Source organism: Amblyomma americanum, chromosome 11, assembly GCF_052857255.1.
Source record: "Amblyomma americanum isolate KBUSLIRL-KWMA chromosome 11, ASM5285725v1, whole genome shotgun sequence".
In the NCBI taxonomy this organism is placed as follows: domain Eukaryota; kingdom Metazoa; phylum Arthropoda; class Arachnida; order Ixodida; family Ixodidae; genus Amblyomma; species Amblyomma americanum.
In genome coordinates, this window is record NC_135507.1 from 49,042,371 (window position 1) to 49,069,163 (window position 26,793).

Sequence of the window (26,793 nt, forward strand, 5' to 3'; positions counted from 1 at the left end):
TAGCCGTTTCAGATTGCAGCTGAGCATATTGGCTACCACAACAATGCTATATGATGCGGCCATAATTAAGAAAAGGAAAAGCGATGTGAACATAACTGCTTATGAGACGGTTGTTTCTTGCAGCGCGATAACAGGTACAGACGCCAATATCAGTGCAGTTCAATGCCATTCAATTGTTCAAAGTTCACTCTCCTGCAAATTGCAGCAATTTTGAATATTTTGAACTTAAGTAAACAGCTATCTGTTTCAGCCTTGTTGGTGTCTAGATAACTTATCCGCGGAATGCTTCAGTTGTTAGAGCCTTGACTTTAAAATGGAACTCACTGACTACATCAGGAGCCCTTTGCAACATCATCCACGTTCCCGTTACCATTGCCGCACTACGACCTCTCGGTAATCACTGAGTCATGGGTCATATTCTGAATGACAAAAAAAGCAAATCGCGAGAATTTAGAGCTATCGCGGGTACAATTTCTCGTGAACTGCCGCTTCTAGCATGAAATACCATACCTCCAACTGATATCGTGGATGTTGAGTTTTTCTATGTGTTAGACAGAGCACCGCCGTCTCAACTACCACAGCAGTATCCTTGCACAAAGTATACAAAAGGCACAAATATTGGCCCCATTTTATGGTTCAGGTAACTAGCGTAGCTTAGTTTTTAATGGAGTAACATTGTCATATTTCCAAGACTTGTCTCCACGGGCATCTTGCAAAGAAGCATTCTTCATACAACCTGCAATATGTTTTATGAACGTTTTTCATTGTTCAGGTACAGTGGGTCGTTAGGGGAAATTACGCACACTATCTTATTCGTGTGGTTAAGTGCAGCCACCAGTTTTCCTTCTATGACTTGCTGCGAAAGTGCCGCTGGTAAATAAGTATTGCTCTTCACGCGTAGCTCGTTTCTTTGTGTCCCACAATTCAGCTCTTAGTACTTTACGCTGAGTTTTAATGCATAACTTGCAAAGTAATTTGAAAACACCGACCGTCACGCACCAATAATGCACTAGACAGATTCGAACTGCGTGTGACTCTTTCTGTGTATGAGTGTTGATTGTTTGTGTGGTGTATGGTTGTCTCAAGTCAGCTTATGCTGCTGTCGAGTAGTATTAGTGCCCGTTAGAAGTAGACTGGCAGCATTCAAAGCAGGGTGTTTCGCAGGCTGTTCAGCTTTTTGGTGCTTTATGAACTCGAAACTGTAACCACAAGTCGTGTCTGTCGGTCCCAGTTATTTTGTTGTATTGGTCATATGTAGGTTGATTACGGCGTTTTAAATGCACTGAACTTGTGTAATAGTTTGTTAGCATCAAAGGCTGAGTTCGCACTGTGTTTTCGAAGAAAAAACTCTGTGTTCGAAGAAAAAACTCTCTATACCAATTTTCACACATGCTAAATTAAGCATTTCGTCTTGCGAAGCTCTGGCCAGGTCACATGACGTGTTGTACCAGTTAAGACCTCACCACAGAGCCACTTTGAATTTTCCCAGTGAGCATCCCACCTGGCAGATTAAGACTTGTAGCTGTCTTCAAACGCAAAGCTGGACTGTTCATGTCGTTTCTGCTTTCGCCATGACAAAGTAAGGCAAAACAGCTGCGACGCCAAGTGCGAGACACCCTGCTTACTTTGCTGTCGCCTGACCGCCATTGCTGCTTGCTTAGTAGTACAGCTGGCCCGCGCTGTTCACGCTGTGGGTGCAAGCTCAATCAGCGGTCTGTTCTCTCTCTGCCTCTCTGTGACGAGCTTAAAAAGGAAACGCCTCCTCTCCCTCTTCTTTCTATTCCTTCCCTCTCCTCTCAAACGCTTTGTTCATCGAAACTACGACGACGACTACAAAAAAAAATCGGAAACAGCACCTCACAGCCCCCAACGCAAGAAGCTGTCTCTCCGAATGAAGAGCCTCTCCCTGGACAGCCCTGAGTCGAACGAGCATGCCCACCGTCGACGACAACTCACAGGTGCCGGGGCTGTCGCTATTCTCTCTCTGTGTCCACGCCTATTCTTCTCGCAGCTACTTTACCTGTCTTAGTTGTCACCTCCCCCTCTATCTGTGTGCTTCTTCGGTGCGCCCGTGACTGCATTGAATGATTTATCCGTGCATATTGTCGCGCTTGCAACGAGCATGTGCTTGCTTGCTTGCTTGTTTGTTTGCTTGCTTGCTTGTTTGCTTGTTTGCTTGCTTGGTTGGTTGCTTGCTTGCTACGCTGCTTTCGCTTCCGTGGTCTAAGTATCGAACGGCGAAGGTCTAGAGGCCTTTGCGATCAGTGTGACGCTGCAGAACCAATCTGCTCGTATGGCTGAGTTGGATTGAAAACCAATCGCACGTGCCACGTGGTCAAGATTCACGAGACTTGCAGTGCGTAAGGTCGTTTCACCTCAGAAATTGGACTCTCGTGCCATGGCTACCCGCCATCTTGGCTTATGTACCATGACTACCCGCCATATTGGCTGATGTGCCATGGCTAGCCGCCATATTGGCTGATGTGCCATGGCTAACTGCCACCCTGGCTGTCGTGTCATGGCTACCTGCCATCTTGGCTGCCGTGCCATGGCTATCATACCGCCCTGTCTTTCGTGCCATGGCTATCGTTCAATCTTAGCTGCCGTGTCATGGCTAATGTGCCGCCTTGACGCAGTAGCCGGCTTGGCAGTCGTGCATAGCTAGTGCATAACCGCCGGAGATCCAGTTACAAAGCGAACTTACGCCGTGCATGATTTGTGAATTGAACCTTGGCATAAAAGCTTGCCACGATAGCAAGTCCGTATTTCCTTCATTCGTGAATGTTTCACTGTCTTTCCCTTGTCCTCATTCCCTATCCTCTTCAGCTCGTTCACATTTGCCTTGTTCGTCTTTCTGGATATTTTCTGGATTCGTGCATCCATTTGCACTCTTTCTTAGCACCCATTCGCTTACCAATATTTATGCTCCCTAATAAATTCTATTTTCCTGACCGTCGCCAATTAAGTTCACATCCTACACGTCTTGTTTTGGCTTGCTTTAATTGTCTGTGTTTGTGTTACTATTGTTTTACATGTATGTGCTCTCTCTTTTTTGCATTCGCCTCCTGTGTGTGTTGTATTCGTCTCCCTTTTCTTTTGGAGGTTCATATTTCGCCACTTTTGCTTTTGTGTTGTGCTGGGCTTTGTGGGGACAGCGGCAGACAGCTATGGTGTTTTCCTTCCCACTACGTCGCCTTGTTTTGTTGCAAATGAAAGCGTCGCCGTTTGCATTTTTCTTTCTGTGTGTGCTTATCTTGTGCCGCACTGTCGCTCACTAATCAAGCACTGTCTCTAATGCTTATGCCCTGTCTCACACCGTGGCATTACTAAAACAGGCAGTATGAATGGTCCGCTGTGAGATGTGGTTTCTTGACGGTTGCAAGAACCAGGGGTTTGTACGATCGAGTACTGTTGAAATGGAGCACAAGGACCACCACTGCAAGAATAGATGGAGACTAGAGAAAGACATCCGCGATTTGCGCTTACAAAACGCAGACCTCGGTGCCCGTGTCATTACTGTCAACCACGGTGCTAGGATTATTACTATCATTATGCACTCAGCGCCTATGTCGAAATTAAAGCTGTGCAGCAGTGCATTTAAATCATGTCACTGCCAGTTGTGCCGTCTGCCTTTAGGCGACGTACTTGGCGGCTTGTCATCAAAGCTCAGATGTGAAACTTTTAAAAAAGTCGTTGATAATCTATTGATTTTCATCGGCGTTTCTTTTGTGCCCAGAAAGCAACTTTTAAAGGTAAAATTTGTTACTGTGATTGAGCTTTCAAGTGACTACCTTTTCTAGAATCGTTCCCTTCGTGGCTTTGCGCATGTCTCCTTGCCGGTCCGAGTGTATGGAAACGTGGGGCACTTATCTGCACACGCTTCGGCCCGTTCAGCTTTATAGAAAGCTAGCTCGCGTATAGAAACAATAGCTTCTAGTTGTATTTGTAAAAATAAAAAAAAACTATGTCTTACGGGTGTCTACAGTACCTATTTTCCTTACCCATGCCGGCTTATGTACACAGCTCCACGAAAGCGGCCGCTGAGATTGAGCATCAGAGGATGCAGGCCACTGGTATACGAGTACCACAATGTAGCCTACCTGCACGCACCCTCATTATGGCTGTTAAAATACAACCAATCGTAGCCACAGCTTATACAGTGCCAAACGGAACTTGGTTAAACTGAGCGGCATATAGCAGGAAAGGACATGCGCTGAACTGAACTTTTTGTAATATAACCAACCTATCGAAGAACAATAGAAAATCTTCTGTTGCCACAACAGATTTTCCTGTCGTGTTTTGGGACCTGGCGACAGAAATTCTTGTAGTGATAACACGATATTTTGTAGTATTGCGGATCCCCTCGACGTAACGACAGAACCAATTCTGTCGCAACAACTGACAACAGACACTGTAGAAAAATATGTCTTAACGACAGGACGACAAAAGTTTCTGTCGCGTTTTGGTACCAACTCTATCGTATTTTTCGACTGTTGAAATACTTTGAAGACGCCTGGAGATGTTGCATAGTTTTAGTAAAATTTCTTCATACAGCCTATTGGATTTTAGGGTATCTATTGTGAAAAAAGAGCACATCTTCAGTTACGTGTTTATCACGCAGTTCTGAATTCAGAAAACACTGGAACTTCAGTGCACTATCGTGGTCACCATTACATTGTATTCCCGCACCATGTCGCAATATCGTCCAAAAAGTTTTTTAGATAAGTTGCACGTGATGGTAGCGATGCCGCACGGCTATAAGCAGAACGCTCGTATATTTGAATATAGTAACGTCACTTAATAACAGGTTGACCTGTGCATTGTTTATAAGCCTCAATGAAAAATCGTATGTGCTATGCTTTCATCGGCGGCACTACTCGTGTGCCCGTTTTAAATCATCCGAGTTGACCAAACGGCATTAGTTGCAGTATAAATAGTGCGCTTTGGGCAATGGTTAAAACTTGTATTCACGCAAAGCCACCGTAAGGGCACATGACTGATAAAAAGTGGCGTGAAACCACAGAGCATCGCTGTTCTTCAATGTTGACTACACTGAAAAAAATTCCTTATAAATTCACTTTTTCGCTTTCACTTCCAACAAAAATCGCTGACGAGGCGCTACCATTTATGTAATGGTGGGTTTCTTTTGTTCTTTAAATAACACTGTGCGCCGTCGCAGATTTTTTTGTCTGAGCAAAGCGTCACATAGTGTGACGGCATATTCAGTCTCACGAGTCAGATTACTGGAAGGAAGTTTTTCAGCACTACGAAGGCTTAAGATGTTCATTGGAGACGGAAATATTTTTTCTTATTATCTGGCCCAAAGACTTGCCTAAGGGAAAACTGAGGACGATGCTTTATAAGCTAGAAAAGCCAAAAACTAACCTACATGTATTGCCACCGTCGACGATTTTAGCATGAAGAATCCGGTGACGCCAAGACACTTTTTTTTCGCACGGACCCTTAAGCCAGGCTTCATCGCCATCCACCGCAAAGTTCCGGTGATCACGGAGTGTGCTTTGATCGTTATGTCACATGTTTGAGCCGAGTGGCAGGAAGCGTTTTTAATCCAATTTTCTCAGGAAGACATGTCTTTTGCTGCCGAAAAAACATCAGCTTAAAAGAGAGAATCATTGAATCGATTTGTACTGAGAACAAAAGATTTGGCCTCAGTGCCCTATTGACTGTCTTCACCATCATCAGCCTGACTGACCGCTACAGGGCAAAGGCCTCTCCCATCTCTATCCAATGTTGAGCGTGACGCCCAGGAAAGGTAATTCAGATGATATCGATAGTTACTTGATGATGGACACAAGAGGACTGTTTTTGTCGTTACATGCTCAACAAGTAAGAAAGCTTCAAGCATCATCGGGAATTTCTTGCCTTCGCTAGCCCTTTTCTCGACTGAACACTCAAAAAGAGATAATAGGAGGCCGCCGCCCTATTTATTAGCGGTTTTACGAGAATGCTGAATCATCTCATTCAAAGTAGCCTTTGTGGGTTCTCGCTGCTCTTCTCGTAATATCTTCCAAAGTTATCAAGTTTTTCCTGACAAGTATTTACAGCCATCATTACCCAGCATACAGCGAGTTAACTGCGAAGGCAAGTTAAGGAGCTACCTCGAATATTCGTACAATCTGAAAAATTCATCCAGATCCAAGAACCGAAACATGAAGGCAACGTTATAATAGAACATTTAGCGCCATTTATAACCAAAAAACTGATGACGATTAAAGTTTTAATCTGTCTTAGATTCGATCACTTGTTCATCAACCTGACCTCGTGCAACAGACAGACACCCTCCTTACATGTTCAGCAGGTTGAGCGACCGGTATGGTGTTGGTGCCGATTTGGGGCCAAAACCCAGTACTTTTTCTTTATATCGAATATTATATCGACTTCGAATATTAAAGAAATTTCTATAGGTCTGGTATGCATCCTTACGGAGGCGTTATTTTCGTATTGTGACCATCATATGCTCAGCGACGTTTACAGTACAACAGTTAACTTCCTAAATACTTTCCGGCTACAAGTGCCTTACGCCGAGCGTGGCTAGCATGTTCCTAACATTTTTTTATACCCGAGAAGTGAACTTCGTTGCTACCTCCGGCTGTATTTCCGTTCCCTACGTGTACACTTATTCAGTCTGTTAGAGAGCGTCACCTGTTTTATGCATCGTATATCTCCTGTCTGCGTTCACCCTTCCCTCATAATTTCAGATAGAATATCGCCAATCCATGTTTCTTGTCCTAGCAAGCCTGAAGGCTCCCTGGTAGATTTTAATTGTGACCATTCTATATTCCTCTCCCGCCTTGTCTATACATGGAAGCCATCATCTCGGCACTGCTGTAAATAAGCTCTGTGCTGGCAGAGACGGAGCGAAGAACAGGTAAATTCTTTGAAGGGCGGGCGAGGTCTCTTGGCCCCTGATCAGCAAGATGTATGTATATTACATATATACCAAAGTGTTTTGTCCTCACATTTTTTGTCACATTAGCCCAAGTGACAAATTGAGAAATCATGTTTCCTTCACCCTATTTCTGCGGGGTGACTGTCCCGAGTTGTTGTATATGGTATAAACCATGCATCTCAGATGAGGGTACCATCGTTATTGGAGGGAAACTCCAAGCCTCTCTTGTAAAGCACTCAGCTCGGTTCCTCCTCCTGGTGAGCCACTCTTTAGTCTCACCACCGTCCGCTGTGTGTCGCCCTCTTCCATCGCAGCCCCCCAGAGTCCGGTGCACGGTCGCAGGCAGCTCCTGAGCGCCAAGGCGGTGCGCATGAGTTCGGTCGATCTGCCCGACGACAATGAGAAGTCTCTCAGCAGCGCCTCCACATCACCCTGCCCCTCCCCAGTAAGTGGCCGCCCTGCGCTGCTATACTGCTGCTGCTACCCGTGCTATACTCCTGCGGGCTCCGTGGGGCCGTGGGAAGCCGATTGCAGGCTACAGTCGAAGCCGGGTACATCGAACTCGAAGAAGATAGAGAAATAGTTCGATATATCGATACTTCGATATATAAAAAAATTCCAGCACATAAGCTTATCTGTAATCTATAAGCAAGAATACGCTGACCCCGCGATAGTGACGCGCTTCTTGTAGCGACGTATCGCCCGCCGGCATGATGGCAACGCACTGCTCGCTACCCAAGCAGCACGGGTAATCAGCCTAATATCGGAAATGAATAGTTTCACTCTGAACCTATGTAGGACCGGCATTTGACAATATATTTCCAATATTGAGCCTATAACTCGTGCTGCTTTGGTAGGCATTGCTCCTAAACTGCTTCGCAACGAAGTCGCTACGGATGGTGCTTTAGAACAAGCCACTGCCTGTAAGATATACAATACTGGTATCACTACACTATAAATAAAATAATCGCTTAATAAAATTAAGGCACAGATGACTTCCGTAACGCCTTCGGCAGTGAAGCATGCGACGTGAGGGCCGCTGCTCGCAGTTCGATGTATCAAAGGACCGGAGAATTTACTTTCGATATACGGGGTAACTTTAATTCCTATGCTTTTACACGGTATTTTCAAGGGGATTATCTGTGTGTTCAGTACAGCCAGTAATTCAAAATATCCGGGCTCGATATATCCTGGCTCAACTGTATTTCAGTTGAGCAAATAGGCAGCGCCTCCTTTAATTCCTGCTCATAGCTATTAGGTTTTCTGACCCATTATTGCCTAATTTGTACTGTTTTTGCTGCTTCTATATGCACTGTCGGTATAGTAAAGGTGGGTAATTCGAAGAGCAATGACTGAAATGCATTGTACAGCCACGTCACGGTGCTTCCTAGTGCCACGGTAGCCTCAGAGGAGGGGGCTGTTTTTATTAGCAGACACGTCGGTTACACATTGTGATCCGTCAAGCTGCTATTTATCTAAAGCGCCAGACACTTCGCGCTGCGATGTACTTTATTAGCAGCTCGTGTGTTATATACATATTTCTGTTCCAACTGTGCTAACTACATGTGTCCCCCCCCCCCCTTCTGCCAGTCCATAATTTACCTCTGCTGGGCCACTGAGGAGATGAATAGATGAATAAAATTTACCTGTGTACGTATGTTCAAAAGCGCATTTTGTGTAAAAATTTCTCAGCGTGATTAAAATTATCTAAGAAAGTATTTCATAGTTCTTGTTTAGGAACTCAAAAAAGTAGCCCGTGAAACCACACAATGTTACGCAAGCCAGAATCAGTTTAATCAGCCAAAGGAAGCTGCGTCTGCGCCAACTAGGGCATATTGCATTGGCACCTTAAGCAAAAAGAACCAATTACAAGTTGTTTCACTAGGTGTTGTTCCTGAACAAATTAAATGCAGCTCTGCGAAAGCAATGGCAATCAGAACAAGTACTCATATCGTGGTCGAAGGAGTACTGCCAAACTGATTCAACTACAAGTGGAATTAAGGTGAATGGAATCTTGGCTTTACGCATGATGCACTGAACGCAGTTTTTGTGCATATGGAGCACGGGTGAACTTCCCAATATACCGTATCTTCCAGGCTATACTCTACGGACTATATATCTTTAAAAGCTGGAATTTCGCGTGGTACGGATTGTCTGTGCATACTATCTATGTACTATTTACTATGTATATGGACTATATACAGGTTTTCATTTTTAGCGCATAAGTACTAATTCGATGGGTACCAACCACGAGCAACTTGCCCGTTGTCGCGTTGTCTGTTCGCCTAGCGCGACCAACCCGATCCGCGGCACTGCCCGCTCATTGTCGCAACAAAAAATCCATGCTTTCGCACTGATTCTTAGTAAACATTCCCTGCAGTTTTCTTAATATCTTTAATAACAGCCGAAGAAGCCTGTAGCGGGAATCTCAAAGTAAACATAACGTAGCCCAACTGCGCCTTCAACATTTTACCGCGCTAAATCACTTAACGTAATCATCTCTGATGTACAAGCGAATGTTAATAATCGTGGTGGCTGCTTTTCAGTGCTCGGATTTGTGAGCACATGTGCAGAACCTCAACGAATAACACCAAGGGTGGCGTAGTTCTTTAAGAAAGGTTAAGATGGCTCCAAGGAGATGAACAGCCTTCACGGCAGTACTCAAGCCCAGTGTGCTCCAGCGTGCACTAGCACTAAAGTCGATCCGAGCAGCAGAGAAAGAATTAGGCGTAGATGAAGAAAGTGCGCTGATGGGGGCTGCTTCTCTGAAATGTCTTAGAGAAATGCCTCCGCAAAAGAAAACACGGATCTGAAGGACACTAGCTTGGCCCAACCTTGAAGAAAAGCTGGTAGCGTGTGTAGGACAGCCGCGGGATGCGCAGAATCCAGTATCGACCCAACGGTCACTGAAGCTCCAGTGGACGTTCGATGGACGTCCACAGGACGTCCCACACGTCCACATGACATTAAAGGGAGCTTCAGTGCCCCATTTGGGAGTGTGAAAATAAGAATTGTAGCGCATAGTACGGCCTCTGAGAAGGTATCCAGGAATTCAAGGGTAGTGTGTCGTGGTGCGCCAGGCTTAAAGGACTGCCACTGGAAGACTGGACTGAAAAACTTGTTTTCATTGTACACTGCTGGCGGATGATGTAGAAAACTGATTTGCGGCCAAAATTTATCTATGCGAACCATACATTGCGTGCGCTCTGTCTAAGTAAAAACTTCTAATTTCATGCCGAAATTTTCCACTGCGGCTATGCACTGAGTGCGGGCTATATCGCGGAAAATACGGTATATTAGAACTAATACACACCATCTGCAAGTCTCGTTTATTCTTGCTTACAAAAAGCAAAACTAACTGATTTCACTTTGCAAAAAAAATGGCATATTCTAATCCTCTCTTAGCCAGACATGACTGACAAAAAACGACGCTCAACTCGTATGTTTAGGCGTAGTTTACTGCTCCCGCAGTTTTTCTCTTTAAAAAATAAAAATAAATTGGCCGATAAACCAGTGACCTTTACTGCACCAAACTGCAAAAAAAAAAGCCTCTACCCACCAACGCCTCTCGCCCAGTCTGGCTTTTTTTCTTTTTCTGTGCACGCAAAAACCCTACGCCCTGCTTCGCACGAAGACCAGACCAAATGTGGATAGCCTCCAGACATAAACCCTCCTTTCCCGTGTTCAGACACTTCGTCCACAACTCTGTATCCTGGTGTCTAGAGCTGGACGGGTTTCGTAATTTCGATATTGGACGTGCTGGCTTCCATGCAGAAACCCCATCGCCTCCTCCCGACCAATATCTACGTAGTGCTATACAACTTCAGAAGTCGGCATCAAGACGAGCTCGATCTCAAGTAAGTTTTGCCGACGTTCTTGCGCTGGATGCAGTAGCGGGCGTAACTTGCGAAAGCGTTGTTACACCTTGGGTTGTGAAAACTGCTGAAGGAATTTTTGGTTATTGGGAACGTCCACATTCCAGTCTGCGCTGGGCTCGCTATAGACTGGCACCCAAAGTTGTCCACGATGGCGACTCGGGATGCGATGGAATCGATGTAGCACTCTAACATCGATAGTCGCGTGTGTGCCTGAAAGCGCTCCCTAATTTTATGCGCCTATATTTCCTAGACGGGCTATAAAGATCGACGTGACAAGCGTATTCGGAGCGTTTATGGGCTGCCTACATTTCCCATTCACACCCGGGCGCGCTCGATGATAAACCCACTCACACTGAGTAGGTTTTCATTTCTACTGTATATTTTGGTTCGTACGTGATGAAGCTAGTTGCGTCTTTTTGCATTGTCTTGAGTTTTTCCCGTGCTTTTCGCTGCTGTCAGTGCCTGATAAGGGGGCCAAGGACACCTCAAGCCGCGTTTGAACGCGTTTTCCCTTGGCTCCTTTTTTCAATGTATAGTGGTAAAAAATGAATGAATGAATGAATGAATGAATGAATGAATGAATGAATGAATGAATGAATGAACCTAATCGTACCCAACAATTCTGGACAAAATCATTTTTGGACGGGAAAGAGTTTATGAACGCAGTTTTTTTACGTATCGTAAGATTTGACTGTAAAAATTAGTACATCCGAAGATATCCCGTCGACAAGCTTGCATTTTTTTGCTATTAACGTTTTTTGCCATCGTTCAAAAGCGTTCTTCATTGGTTTTCTATGACAGTCTTAACTGCTCGTTGCAAGCGATGGAAAAGCTTAAAAGAAATATTTTGCGACACATCGGAAGAATGGACCATTACCTTCAATATTTTTATAACAGAACCTTACGACTTTTCAATATTAAAAACTTTTGTCCAAGAATTTTTTGCAATGCTTTAAACATGCAATGGACTGCTGTGTGTGCTACTATTCGTTGCTGTAAGCGTCACGAAGGAGCTCGTACGTCTGTGTGGCTGTCTTGCCAAGCTTCACACAAAATTTTATGTTTACACGCTGTTCGAGCTGGACGACCATCTCTCCACATTCACCCACGGTAAAATGCGCAGACGACTAAGTGGCAACGTATTTTTCTGCGTGTAGTGCTATCTAGCGGCTGCCACAGCAATTAACATAAATAGCTCAGGTTAGCCCGAAAAGATGGCGCTACACATACGCACCAACATTTGTTTTGGGTAATCATTTTTAGAGAAGAAAATTAATCAGTCTCTAAACTTTACGGACAAAGGTTGTATATGCTACCTCCCTCCGTTCGATCAAAGAGTTTGTTGTATCATCGCATTCTATTCTCTGGCTTTCAGTATCAGAAATTCCAACATAGATTTCCCAATCTCTCCTGTTCATCTGGACTCACAGTAGTGAAGGGCTTCAAAGATTCGTGACGTGATGACAGTGCGAACTGAGCCAGCTTATTCAAGAGAACGTTCGCAAGTACTTTTCGCTAGCCCGGCCAAGCTAACGTTCATGAAAACATTAGTTTGGCCGTACTTACGACCATTTGGCGAAGCACACTTAGCAGACTGAGGGAACTCTAACCTCTTCGGTACTCGTCAAGAAACTTAACCTGACCAATGGGTACTCGCCCAGATTTTCTATACCATGTCATGAGCGATACGCGGATAAGTTTTATGAAATGTTCTTTAAAATGTTGCCTTCACTGCCACACCCTTTTTTTATTTCTAGGGCTGGTGACACGGTGACTGTAATCGACACCACAGACCCAGATTGGTGGCAGGTGGGTCTTACTTTTTCTTTCTTTCATCTTTAATGCAGAAATACGTTGTGTGGCCTGCGTGCCGGTTTTTGTGCCCCTTTTGCGTCCGCAATTCGCTGCGAAACTTCAGTTTCGTGCCCACAGTGCAGGACTCACTTAGATAACAATCCTGTTCTGGGCCCACCTGAATAACAGCAAATACCACCCACTTCTTTGTGAGCGTACACTGTGTACACGGCCACGTATGGAACACGTTGCACGCATGGCCGCGTATGTTGGAGGCTATAGCTTATCCAGGTGAGCTGAGATGAAGAAGTATAGTGCCCGAAGAAGATGGAGATAGCAGGATTCATATAATTCTATGGACTACCTATACGAACGCATTTGTGCAGCATTTGCACGTAGTTTCTGGTGTGTATCTGCAATTATTCTTCGTTTTTTGCCCTCTGAGCGTCCCTCGGTGCACTCTACACTCTAAGCATGAATACGGCCATATGGGAGCATAAGTGGAGTAAGCTGCCCTCTAGCGCACTCTCTTTTAGAAAAGAGAGTGCGCTAGAGGACATTTACACCCTTTTTAGTCCTTTCTGCTTAGAGTGGTAACCAGAAAGGTGTGAAAAGGAAGTAAGTTGTCCCTTAGCGCACTTCATTTTAACTCCCATATAGGTGTATTCCAGTTGAGACACTCCCTTTTAACTACCATAGAGTGTGAGACAACCTTGCAAAAAAGGTGAGAAAGAGTGAAGGGTCACCACCACGCAGGGCAAGTGCCTGGGCCGCGTGGGCTTCTTCCCGTCCAAGTACGTGGCCAAGCTCCACTCGGGCGAGCGGGCTCTGCAGGTGCTGCACTCCATACAGGTCATGGACGGGCAGGAACCCGTCAAGCTTCTGCGCGATCAGGTACGGCCCGCTGACCCCCCCCCCCCTCCCCCGTGCCAGGTGGTGTACTACCTCAGGGACATACACGAGAGAGTGATATCTGGGATTTTATTGCGCGCAGATCGTGATTCAAGTGGCTGACGAGATGGACGGCAAGGTGTTGGTGCGTACTGGGATGGGAGACAAGGCTCTTCCGTGCCCGCTCAAGTACCTCCAGGAAGTGTGAAAAGGGATAAACACGGGTCACGGCAGCTGCTCTCTGCGCTTCCTACTTCCGTGGGATGCGGTTTCAGGAAGGAAGCAAGCAAGAACACTTCCGGGAATGCTGTTTACCGTCGCCATCGTCGTCGCCACCATCGCCGCGACTTCTCTTCGCCGTGTTCTTTTTTGTTATCTCCTCCACTTTAACGGGCATCGGCATCCACGTCACACCTAACGGTGAGGGACGTCTCCGGGACGTCTCTGGGACGTCGTGGCCGTACCAATGGACGCAGCCGCCATTTTGACTGAGCGTGCACGTTCGACGGATATTGTTTGTTTGTATAGTTCTGTTTCCTTCGTGTCTGTGTGCCAGCCCTCTTCACGTCTCGGCTTTAAGGGTGGCCGTGTGAGTTTATGGTGACTGACCGGGGTGAATCGTGAGTTCGTCGTCGACGTCTCGCTCTTAGCCTTCCTCGATGATCGGCTAGCGAGTGTGACTTTCGAGTGAAGTGCGATAGAAACGCAAAGAGTGGTGACCTTCCGTGGTGGTGGGAGGGGTGCATGTTGGCATGCTCGCGTGTGGTGGTGTCATGGCATTTTCATTTTTGTTTTTCTTTTGGACATTGACTAGGATTTACCTTTGTTTGTTGTTGTTTTAATCCTCTAAATGCCCTTCTCTTTCTGTCACCCTTACCATATACTCTCTCTTCCACCTATATCTCTATGAGCGCATTCCAGTCCTTTCAATCGAGAGTAAGAAGCAGGAAGCGGTGCCAGGCTGACGAAATCGAAACAGCACCGCCAACTAGAACCGCCGATATCTGAAAACACGCTGCTTTCAAGACACGCAGTTAAAGCAATACAAAATGGGGTTAACGTGATTTCTTGGCCGGACCTACTACAAAAACGGCATCGTGACGCCGTTTCCCGCGCTTCAAGTTCAACCTTTCGCGTAGGAATCGCTAAAAATTTGCGGAATGGTGGTTTGCAAGTGTTGGAGTTATTTAGGTAACCGGGTTTTGGTGTTCCGTCGCCACGGTCCAGCTCCGGGAGGCGGTGAATGCGCATGCGCAAACGGAGTTCCGATGTCCGTTGCCACGGTCCACCTCCAGGAGGCGGTAAATGCACATGCGCAAACGGGGTTCTGGTGTTCCATTGCCACGATTCACCTCCGGGATACGGTGAATGCGCATGCGTGAACGGGGCTCCAGTGTTCCGCTGCCACGATCCACCTCCGAGGGAAAGTGAATGCGCATGCGCAAATGGGGTTCTGGTGTTCCGTTGTCATGATCCTCCTCCGGGAGGCGGTGAATGCGCATGCGCAAACGGGGTTCTGGTGTTCCGTTGCCACGATTCACCTCCGGGATACGGTGAATGCACATGCGTGAACGGGGCTCCAGTGTGCCGCTGCCACGATCCACCTCCGAGGGAAAGTGAATGCGCATGCGCAAATGGGGTTCTGGTGTTCTGTTGTTATGATCCTCCTCCGGGAGGCGGTGAATGCGCATGCGCAAACGGGGTTCTGGTGTTCCGTTGCCTCGATTCACCTCCGGGATACGGTGAATGCGCAAGCGTGAACGGGGCTCCAGTGTTCCGCTGTCACGATCCACCTCCCAGGGAAAGTGAATGCGCAAGCGCAAATGGGGTTCTGGTGTTCCGTTGTCATGATCCTCCTCCGGGAGGCGGTGCATGCGCATGCGCAGTGGCCCCCTTTCGGAGGCCGATCGATTCGAAAAATTCGGTGCCATCGACTTCGATACAAAAGAGTGCCGATTGAAGGTTCTGTACGTAGGTGATACACGTGCCAAGTTATACCACCTTCGTGCGAGGTAGGTTCCTCATGTTCGTGGTAGCTGCGAACAAATGGAGGGAGAAGGAGGACATCTGTTTTTTTTTTTTTTTTTTTTGCTGTGTTGATGCTTGAAGAAGTGAAATGAGCCTTTACCTAGCAGTCGGTACACGTGCACAATTATATTCGCAAAACTTTAAAAACAAAGAAAGTATCTTTAACCGATGCATTTGCAAACGAAAATAATTTTAACTAATATGTCTCGACAACGCGTGTAAGGATCGGATCAAAGACACTCGGGTGCTAAACGGCTGCCAAAAAAAACTGCTGTGTTAGCGTGGACAGGAATCGGAGGTTCCTCTGTTTTTCCATGAAAAACACAGTCTGGAGGTTTAATGGCGTATGCCAGCTTCATGAGTGCATTACTGTCGCTTCACATGCCGATGAGAGCTGAACTGGGTCCGTCGGATTTCGCTTGCCACTCTTCGCTTGTTCAAACGACCACCCTTCGAGATTGCCGATGGTCAACTCGCACCACACCGCCCAGGCGGTTTTGCACACCTCCCTTTTCCTACATGAAACTCATGTTGACTTTCCGCTTAGCTCTCAATGCGAGTTTATTGGGTTGTCTTTATTAACATAAAAGGCTTGTTCAGTTTCATCGGCTGTCGCATAAAAAAGTTAATGGCCACTGTGAAAACCTTGTTGAAGCTTGTCCATTCTGAAGGATATTTTTTATTCGGTAATTTCAGTGATAGTAATGACATCCAAATTTCTTAGCTCTCACCGTAAAAAACCTCTTAAATTTTCATTTCCTGTCATATTGGAAGTTTTAATCAGTTTTCTTTGACGGCCGCCGCCACCATAAGCTTAGTGATCGTTCCCTTGATATGAATATTAATTTATAACTTATAAATTTCAATAGTAAATTACTTCTAGCTTGTGGAAGTCCTGACAGGAGCTCACGTTGCGCAGTTAGGCTGGCAAGGATTTATTTTGAAAGACTTTTTTTACCATTTTTAAACATTTTTTTATATTTGCGGTAAAATACATGGTTATAGGTAATATATACAAGTATTTCTCGTTTCCTCTTTTGCCGGCTCAAATCGCGCAAAACACCTATAGGCTGCATCTTATAGAATTGTATTTTCAATCTTTACAGACAATGACCACGGTTCTTGGTGTTTTCTTGTTTTTTGCGTTTGCAGAGACAACTGTTTCTAGGCCGCATTGTTGGCTCAGCGGTGTCGCCCCATATAGGCTTTGATTAGGAGTAGTCGATTGCACGGGTGCAATTTGCGTAGGTCGCATTGACCGTGCTATGCGTGCAGCGTTTTTGCCGATCCTGCCATGGACGTTTTTTTTTGTGTAAAGAAGTCGAAGTGTCGCTTTGGCAAAATTTTTTTTCAAAAGCTTTGCTATTCTCGGTGTAATTTTCTTATTACTTCTCTTACAAGGTTATCAAGCGCCAAAAGTACCTACATATAACATACATAAATCATTGCGATTGGATGAAAATACATTTTCCGCATTAGAAGAGTCAGAGCCGTTTATTAAGCTTGGTGTTGCGGTCTTATGCCAGTTTACGAAACAGCCCCTTTCAACCACGCTTCGTTTAGGCCTATTTAGTTTTCTCACAAATTTTGAAAGCTCATTTCTCCAGTGTCTGACACAGACTTGTGATGAAGAGTTCATTTTTATTATAGCAAGAACTTGGCCAAACAGCACAATGTCTTAAAAAAATAACTTCCTCTTCTGACCATTTACGTAGTAAAAATGTTTTGCCTCATTCAAAAGAATCAAAGAAACTTCGTCGCATCTACGTTTACAGGCTTGAAACTTAATAAGGAAGATAAGATTAACAGCAAATTAGTGGATTTACACCATATGGGAACCCTCGGGGTACTCCACAACAATGACGTAAGCCATTATCTACATATTTTTTTTTACATTCTGCCAAAGCGCCACTTCTTCTAAGACAAGGGTTATAAAGTTATAAGCTGTTTTCAAAGGAATGAGATTAGTTTCTCACTGCGGTGCCGTTTCCAGGCACCTTGTATAGATCGATGTTGCGTAGAAGAGAAGTTTCGCCAACTGTAGGAATCGTTAACGAGTCGAGAGGAATAAGACTGTTGGGCACGTTTTTGGAAGGTGTTCTTGTTGTGAGCGCTGTCATACTGCATAACACAAGAAGGCGAGGCTGGCATAGAAGACTTGTGTAACGCGCTGCTCTGATGATGGCACGTTGCTTTTTCACGGCCTATAGTACAACTTTTAAGTAGCCGGGCCAGTCGCAGATCCCAATACCTCGTCCGTCAATTTGGTCTTTCTTAATGTGAACAAACGGTTTTTAAACTAACCCTTGCGTACTGTCAATATGAAGTGTATTGAAAAGGCTCTGCTTAATCCTCACTTCCGGTTTATTCGAAGAAATTTCCTGTCGCCTTCGAGCTCGCATTTTCTAGATTCGACTAAACCCTTCGCAATGCACACCATACCTCCACACATTGTGACGCGCGAATTCCATTTGCGGACGTGTTTACGTCTAGTATTCTATGACCATTACAAAGCGCTCATTCTTAATTTCATTCGTTTTTCTTTTCAATAAAGCGGGCTATGCGTGAAGTTCATGCTAGAACTCAGTAGCCTCAGTTCCGTAATGCAGGCGCTCCTCATATTTTGCCGGAACGGGCATTTAGTTTATAACCCTCTGACTGCAAGGCTTTAGTCGGCATAAAAAACACAAACCTGCAGCTGGAATCGTTTGTCACACCTGTCAGGATAACATCAAAACCTGCCCAGGTTTGTCACACGATGGCAAACCGAAGTTCTTTGATGTGAACGGGCTTAAATTTTTTTGTCATTAAAAAATTAATAACTTAGTCCCAACTGACAGGAAGATGTTTCAGCCAGTCTGCTCGCCACTCGGAGTTTCTGCGACGTCTAAGCACAAGCATTGTCACAGAGTCACGTGCTGACAAAAAATAAATTGCGGAGCGTTATCAGTATTTCACTCGCACAAGTCTGGGTACTGCGAAAGAAAAGCTACTTCAGCGTGGTTAGCCGCTTTAGCTTCTAGACATGAAGCCATAAGCGCACCAATATCGGCAGCTATGCCAGCCTTGCCAGGTGTAAATAGCTTGTACACAACTGCACAACTTTTTTTTGTTCCTTTTCTCACAATGCACAAAGCACTGACTGTAGACACGAGAGAAGTGTTGATGCTAAGCGCATCGTTTAATTCTTGAGATAAGCAGCGATACAGATATTCCGGTATCTGATATTCACGCCGATACAGATATTCATAAAAAGGTCGGGAAAGTTGTGTCATAGCATGCAGCACACATATCAGCGATCGTTTTGCTTCAACCATTAGGTAGGATGCCTAGCGTGGCCACTTTCTGGGAGCAATTTAACAGAGGAGCCCAGGAAACACTTCGTTATCTTGCCAGTCGTGGTTATCAGTATTTTGGATGAACGAGCCCCCAATTTAGCAGCTTGTCATCAGGCCTTATCTTCCCACCACCGAAGCAACTTCCCTGGTCTCTCACTTCACTTGATATCCCTCCGAAACCGGATATCGCTAGACATAAGCCGAAGAATACACAAGTGTCCATACGTGACTGCTTGCCATTGAACTAGTCACATTTCTTTGATCTTGCTTCCTGTAAAGCTCAGGATCAAAACCAATCCTGTTTCCAGAAATTGACAATGCGCCACCTATTAAACGTTTACTACCACAAAATCTTGAGCTTATGTTTCCTTTCAGCAGTTCAGTTCACTGACCACAGATGACAGAAGTGATATTAAAACCAAATTTTCTAATGACAATGATTTTCTAGGGTGTTGTGCAAAATGCATTAGAGAAATTGTCTAGAGATGGTTAAGCGATAGCCCACGAGATAGGCAAGATTTTTAATCATCAGTACATCATTTTTCTTATTTTTTCTGTCTTCAGTCGAAATGTTGCACATTGAAGGGTGGCTTGTCTGAAAACGACGACTTCAGTTGCACCACATTGTGCGAGTTTTACTCTCTAAATTTCACTTCATGAAAGTTTACTTGGGCAGCAAAACAAAAGTTGTGGCTCGGTGATACATGGATGATCATTTTTTATCGTTGCTTTTTTGCATGCTTCTTGCTGTTCGTATGCGCACCTCAATATCTAGCGTTGCTTGCATTTTTGAGGCGTTGTTTCATTTCAGTTATGCACGCGAGTTTCTTTTTTTTATCAAGCCAACCGTTAATTTTGTCGGCGTCGTAATGACGCTCTTGTTAACTGCTATTAAATCACCTAGCATTGAGTTGTGAACCAGTTTCGCTTATTTAAATGAAATGCAATGGCTGTCACCCGAAATTTGACGAAGCTGCGTAACTTTCTCCGCATATTGCGTTCACAGCACTGTTCTCGGCGGTCACTTTATCATGCCGGAGCAGCGTTTGCAGTCTATTGTGAAAGCGTCGAAAAAAAATGTCTTTAAATTTGTCAAAACACTGTGAATGCTACGTCTCATATTAATGTACAGTTTATCGAATGTCATATTCTGTATGTGTATTGTCAGTGCTGAGCAACACAGTTATGACTTGTCCAAAAGCTTGTCAATGGCTACTTTCTCTCCTGTTCCTGAGGAAAAGGCCTACAAGCATTTACTCTTATACAGCACAGACTTTGCACTGACGGCTTTCAGACAATAACGTTCTAGCTGGTCCATAACTCTGTGGTAGTGTTTGTGCAACAAACAAGACTTGAAGCTCGAGCACAGGAAAAGCTTGCCCAAAAGGAAAACTGGGCAATACAGGCATGTTACATTAGCAAAATTACGGCAGCTTGATGCCGTACTGAGTATACAGCCACCCTGTCCATCTAATGCTTATCGGATTAGACTGGTTAGTACATCCTGACTTTTTATTTAGTTTCACCTTGAATGCAGTAATGTCGAAGCTAAAGGGAACTTTTCCGAGCTTTTAACTCATGTTTTACTATGAGCTGAAGACCCTATTGAAAAATGTGTAGTTTTTAATAGGTCGGCAAATAGGACTATATGGCACATTTCGTTTGACTTTATCCCCCAGAGCGACTCAGGCTCTGATAGACGCCTTAGTGGAGGACTCCGGAAAATTTCGACCACCATGGTTAATCAACGTGCACTGACATCACATAGTGCATGAAAGTCGCGGGTTCGAACCCACACGCGACAATAGCATTTCGAGGGGTGAAAAATGTTAGAGGTCCGTGCACTGTGCAGTGCACGTTAAAAACCCTCAGTTGGTCGAAATTATTCGGAGCCCTCCACTGCGGCGTTCGTCATAGCGTGAGCCGCTTTGGACGTTAATCCTAAAAAGCCAAATCAAATGTGTCATAATCCTATTTGCTGAACCATTCAAAAATATATACATTTTTCAGTAATGTTAAGTCTGTGGTTGCGAGTGCTATGTACTGTTGGCCAGAAATGCTTTCAGAAATCTATCTAGTGGTTCGGGTTGTGAACACAAATACATAGCAGTACAAAATGATGCTAGAAAGCGCCGATAAAGCTAACTTGTTAGAGGCGAGGAACGCGTGGTCGCTATTTTTGTATAGACTTCCTTAACGAGAGTCGAAAAGCATCTGCTGAGTATACAAATGCAGTTAATCGATTCTCCAATATCCTCTTAACCCGTTCCGAGCTTGCAATTATCAATACTGAGAGCTGCTTTTTTTTCGGCGCCAAACATCTGTCCTGTGTTCGGTAACTTTTGCATGATTTGCGTCTCAGGCGTTGTAGCCTTTGAATAATACAGAGAACTCATTGTATGAGCTGCAGATTTTCAGCCTGACCAATTATCCCCATTTAAACCTTACGGGTAATGAGAACTGGTTTAGCTAGTAGGGCACATATGGTGGCAGCAACGCGAAGCAGGCAACTACGAAAGCAGATGAACGCCTTGTAATTTAATCCCGGTCCGTTATTATGCGGTTTTTTGTAATGCGGCAGAATCCGCCTTTTTCATAAGGTCGCTCTGTGCATGCGCGCCTCTTCTCCAGTTGCACTGGTTGAAAAAAAAAACCTACTGCGCATGCGCAGTTTATGTTAGTTACAGATGCATCCGACAGATGGCAGCAGCTGTCGAGCACACACTCCGCTTTGCAGGAGCAGCTGGCTCTTCCTGGAACCAGGTGGCGCCTGCGTCTCCTACGTGCGTTTGTTTTCAATCAATAGCAGACGAATTCCCCTACCCTAAAGGGCGCCACATCTTGTGAAAGAGGCGGATTTAAATAGGCCCTTGTTGAAATCTCACTCAAGCTAGACGAATGTTGTTATCCAACAACATTTTTTTGTGAAGGATTCCATATTTGTCGTCACCTGTTCCGCGCTGTGCCCCCGATTTTCATCTCATGAGTCTTGTGACGTCCCTCCTCTGGAAATGGCTTGCAGACGACAGTTGCTGACAAATTTCCCCATTCGGAAATTATCAAGAGAAAAATATATCCCTCGAATAGTCACCGCACTGCAACTATTTCGGTATAAACATGTTTTTCAGCAGTATTGACTTATTCACTTCGCACGCTAAGGAATTCGCTACATTTTGAAAAAAAAAAAAGACTGTTGTCTGTGTTGTCTGCTGGGCAATGTGCAAGCAGACATGGCGACTCCACATCAATCTGGGGCGCCTGTTTTGTCACTGACTGATAGGTGAGGCACAAATCACCTCTGTCAGTTCCTGAAATGTTTTCTCTTGAGCTGCTAACAGTAACAACATTTAAAGTCGCTGTGTGTTGAGCACGTGACAAGTACTTTGTACAGACCACACGCACTTCATGTAGAGTAGTTGACGCTGTGTTTCCGGTGGCACGTTCTTGACCTTGTAGGTGACGTCTTGACCACGCACACACAAACAACCCGCATATATATGTAGCCTGATGGATACCGCTTTTTTCTTCCACTGGTTCACTGTATCGTAGTAAGCGTACTCAAGTGTCTGCCAAAGATGGGAGATGGTTTTTTGAACGAGAGAGTTATGTGAAGAGGTATATACATATATATATATCACTGTTCCGTCGCGGTTGACTCGCTTGAATACCACGTGCCGTGGAGTTGCGATCTTCTAAGAAAACACGACAATAAAAACAGAATACACTTTACTGTGCACTGCAAACATTCTTCTCGTGCAGTGGTGAGAGCACGTTTCTTTTTTTAACCATTTACTGATCTTTTTGCACAACAAAGAAAAACATAGGGACAGTTAATCCATTATGTGCTGGCAATACGATGGCACAACAGCTGTTGATCCTTTTAGCGGGAGTGGCGTCACTTCCGGTCACTTCTTTCCAGTCAATGGGAGTGCTCCGCTCTGGTGACGCTACTTCCTTGCAGCCAATGAGCGAATTTTATGCCGATGCATTTCGGCCCCGTATATGGCTTCTAAAGATATCGCGTTAAAAAAGTTTGATTATTATTTTTATGATGCCAGGCCAGCCTAGCCAAAAAATCTCATGACGAGAGTGTCTTTGGACTGTACCAGGCGGGGTGAAAGACCGATTTTTTTTGTCAAGCATTTTATTCCACAGAAGCCGAAATCCGGGCCAGGGTGCCCACTTGAAAACCATGGGTATCCAGCAGCACCACGGATGAAACCCAGCTCCTCCCTCGTACGAGGCGGATGTTTACACCACTACGCCACCGCTGCAGTCTCCGCAGCAGAAAACAGGAGGCTCACGCTAAAGATCCCCGGGTTGCTTGGCCACTAAAGTCGGATACAACTCAAGAACAAAACGGCAAATGTACCTTCAAAGGACGCCCTCCAGTCAATGGCATCGACAGATTTTCATGCAATGGTTAATCAGTGGTTAATCCACAGCAACGCTAGCATGAAACTTCCTCGTTCTCACTAACGTGACCGCAGATTAACTGCTGAAGAACTGCGGCCTCGTAACAATCAGACGACGTCATTGGTTGGATGGCCTCCTTTGAGGGACATTTGCCGCTTTGTTTTTTGAGTTGTTTCCGAATATAGGACAGGCAAGTTGATAATTTCTCCACCGCCACTTCTCCTGACGCCTCCGCCCTCTCCACATGGCCCAGTTTTGCGTCCCAATCCTCCAATATGCTTTCGGAGCTAGTGTCTGACACTCTGCAGTGGGGCGATAGGGTCACACTGACGGAACTGGATCTCTTAGAACGCAGAATGAGTGTATGTTGACAGCAGAAGAGCTAAGGAGGAAGTTCGCTGGGAGGAAACTGCTGCCCGGTGTTAGCTAGCATAGACTCGGGCCAAAGCAGCTCTTCTCTTGAGTGCTGTTTCAACGACTGAAGCCGCAAGAGTCAACGCGTGCAAAATTAGAGCTTTGCGAAACATAAAGCGCCTCTGGCCATAGTGGCTTCCGTCAAGCACTTGACTTTGAAGTTAGCACCCATATCAAAGAGGCTTTGACAGATTAGGAAGCTTGCAAGGATAGGGCGCCCGCCGCTGGAGCATGACAAGGTTTATTAGAGGTAAACCGGACACGTATTTGTTCCTGTAGCTTTGCTTCATCTTGCAGCGAGCGTAGTAAAGAAGATGTAGATGGTGAAGATACCACAGGAGCTGAAATGAATTAAAACGAGCAGATTCGTCTTCAACGGAAGAGCTGTCTCGCTCTAGACACTTGCCTTGCAATGAATGCATGCACTGTGAGGGCTCATCATCATCATCGTCGTCATCATCCTCATCAGCCTGACTACACCCACTGCAGGGCAAAGGCCTCTCCCATGTCTCTTCAGTTAACCCTCTCCTAACAACCGCACACTGCGCATATCGAACGCATTTATAGCCTGTGTTGTCATAGCACTCCAAGATCGTACGGCCACATACTGTAGAGCATTCGTCAAAAGTTTTCAGGCCACGTGATTTCCTTTTTAGCCATTCAGTGGGGCCCTGATGGCAACTCCCGAGCTTCAAGATGTTGTGGGCGAGAGTCCTCAAGTTCGCCTTTCAAGGTTTATTCGCCTTTTGAGGTGCGATATAAGCGCACCACCAAACGATGCAAAAGAAACAACGTGGCCTGAAAAATTTTGACCAAGGCTGTGCATACTCTAGTGCATATTCCCGGAATGTTAGTCTGGTTTCCTCTTAAAGGGACCCAGAAGGGGGTCTCAATAAAGGTGCGATATGTCTGGGATGTTAAAAGAAGACGGTTCATAATTATCCCCCAGCAAGAATTATTTTAATGCATTTTGTGGAAGTTGAGTTATATGCAGACAAAATTTGAACTTCCGCGTGTTCGCGCCTTTCCCTCTCCTCTTGCTTGCCAAAATTGCGGTGCTCCTCCGCCGGCCCCACTCACTCGGCTCCTCCCCTACCTCCGCCGGCTGCGGAGCGCGCGGAGTGGACGCGGCCGCGGTAGCGCGTGACGTCTGAAAGAATTTGGCGCTGTCAATCAATGATAACTTAAGCTCCTTGATAATATGAAAGTAGCGACACTCTCCTCCGCGCCGCGCTTTCCTCCTCGATTCTCCTCGCGCGGCGGCTGCGAGCTCTGCGCACGACACGCTTTTTCTCCTTGGCGCCCGCCGGCCGACGGCAGCAGTGAGTGAAGCGCGTGTTTTTGGGTCGGGTTTGCGCTCCAGGAGTGCGCAAAATATTTGAGAAATTGCGAGAAAAGCATTGAGAATGCCCAAAGTAACGTTCATGAACAGATTGGTTTCTTAGAACTGTTTGAATTGGGAATGTAAACAAAGCTTTCAGGCGAGTTCTGAACTGCAGACACTTTTTAAGTCACATGATAAGGTGTTTTACTTTGTGCACCTGATCTAGTACTGCCTCTGACTTTGTCTGTGTTTATTTTTTAGGGCGTGAACTCTGTCACCTCAGTAAAACTAAGAAAAACGACTCCGGCTGGTGCTTTGAACTTCAAGATCAGAGAAGGTCGAAGCGGGACTTAGTCTATTACGCTACTGTCAAGCTATCTCTCTAAGCATAGTATATATCACGTGATCAACCGTGAGATTAGGTCATTGGTTACTTATACACTTATTCTCACCAATTACTGGGCCAAATTAATTGATATTTAGTAAATTGCAATTAAAACCCAAATTTGCACTGCAGCATCGAGTCATATACCGTTGGAAAGATTAGGCCAAGTGTAATGGCACTGTGCTAGCTAGCGATCCGCATTAATTTGCGTTAATAAGTTAATTTTGTATAAAGCCAAACTTTGAGCCAGACGATAAAGTCATATAACGTTGAAAAGCTTAGGGTAAATGCAAATGCTCTGAATTAGTTAGCGATCCCTAACAATTAGCATTAATGAGCTATATGCAATCAAAACCACTATTTGCATTAGAGCGTCGAGTCATATACCTTTCGAATGCTTAAGATCAGTGCAAATGCGCTGTGTTATTATCGGCCCGAATTAATTATTGCTAATTATTTAACTGCAGTTGAATCCAAACTTTGAACTATAGATGGAAAACTAAGGGCATGTGTAAACGCATTATGCTAGCTAGCTAAACTAAAAGGAAAACCTCACAACAACAGAGATAACACTCTAACTAGCCGTAACACGAACTGCTTCGAAATGTTTTTCTTTGCTTGTGCATAGTTGTGTGCAGTGGGTCTTATTTAGCGTGCACCTGCTTACAATAAATTAGTCATGAGTGCATCTTCCGTCCCTAGGTTTGTCTCATCACTCTGAAAGTGGCTTTTGCATTCGAGTCTGTTCACTGAATAAAACAGTTGCACACATTCAATGCGATCAAGGAGCGCGGACAACCATTCATCGACCGCAATTCATAGAACAATTTTAGGCACTGGTGTCAAGGAGGCATAAGAATATGCTCGGTATTCCTATGAGAGAATGCATTCTATATCTCTAGGAAAGATAAACGCCCCTCGATAATGTAATATTATACTTGACACCGAAATTTTGTTTCACTAATTAGCAGACGATATAAAGCTTGTATTTTGATTAGGTATCACAAAAATGTATTATTAAAGAAAATAAGAGCATGGTCAGCAGGATGATTTATTTTCGCGCACGCACAAGAACATTGATTGACAAGATACACGTAACAGACGGGAGAATCAGATAATATTCAACATCTACACTAGTGCAGAAATGTGCTATACAGTACTGATGACAGTTGATAAAAAACATGCTCAAGGAAATACAACAGCGGTGTATGTCAAAGCTCAAATCAACGTCACTTTGTACAAGTGTACAGCAGTTTCATGCAACCGAAAGTTGACGGACAATGGGATCTTACGCTACAAGCTTCTCTGTTAAAAATTCCGGGTTTGTTGTTATAAAGACGACGCTGCAGGTGCAACAACTGGCGTGTTTTGAGCCCAGTCGCTATTTGCAGAGAAGATCCAATGCGCGGATGATT

General features: G+C 45.0%; 1 protein-coding gene across 6 annotated transcripts in view; it reads left to right on the plus strand.

Moving 5' to 3' along the window:
• Stacl (SH3 and cysteine-rich domain-containing protein) overlaps positions 1-22,569 on the plus strand; it is a 348,123-nt gene extending 325,554 nt beyond the window's left edge. For 3 of the 6 annotated variants that reach the window (XM_077644121.1, XM_077644119.1, XM_077644122.1), the window contains 6 exons: positions 1,854-1,958; positions 7,225-7,355; positions 10,673-10,767; positions 12,546-12,597; positions 13,339-13,476; positions 13,577-22,569. In XM_077644121.1, coding sequence (XP_077500247.1) covers positions 1,854-1,958; positions 7,225-7,355; positions 10,673-10,767; positions 12,546-12,597; positions 13,339-13,476; positions 13,577-13,681 — 626 coding nt within the window. In that variant the 3' untranslated portion in view covers positions 13,682-22,569. Of the gene's footprint in view, positions 1-1,853; positions 1,959-7,224; positions 7,356-10,672; positions 10,772-12,545; positions 12,598-13,338; positions 13,477-13,576 lie in introns of those variants that run through there. The other 3 variants (XM_077644120.1, XM_077644124.1, XM_077644125.1) reach the window with 3 other exon arrangements.
• The last annotated feature ends 4,224 nt before the right edge of the window (positions 22,570-26,793 follow it).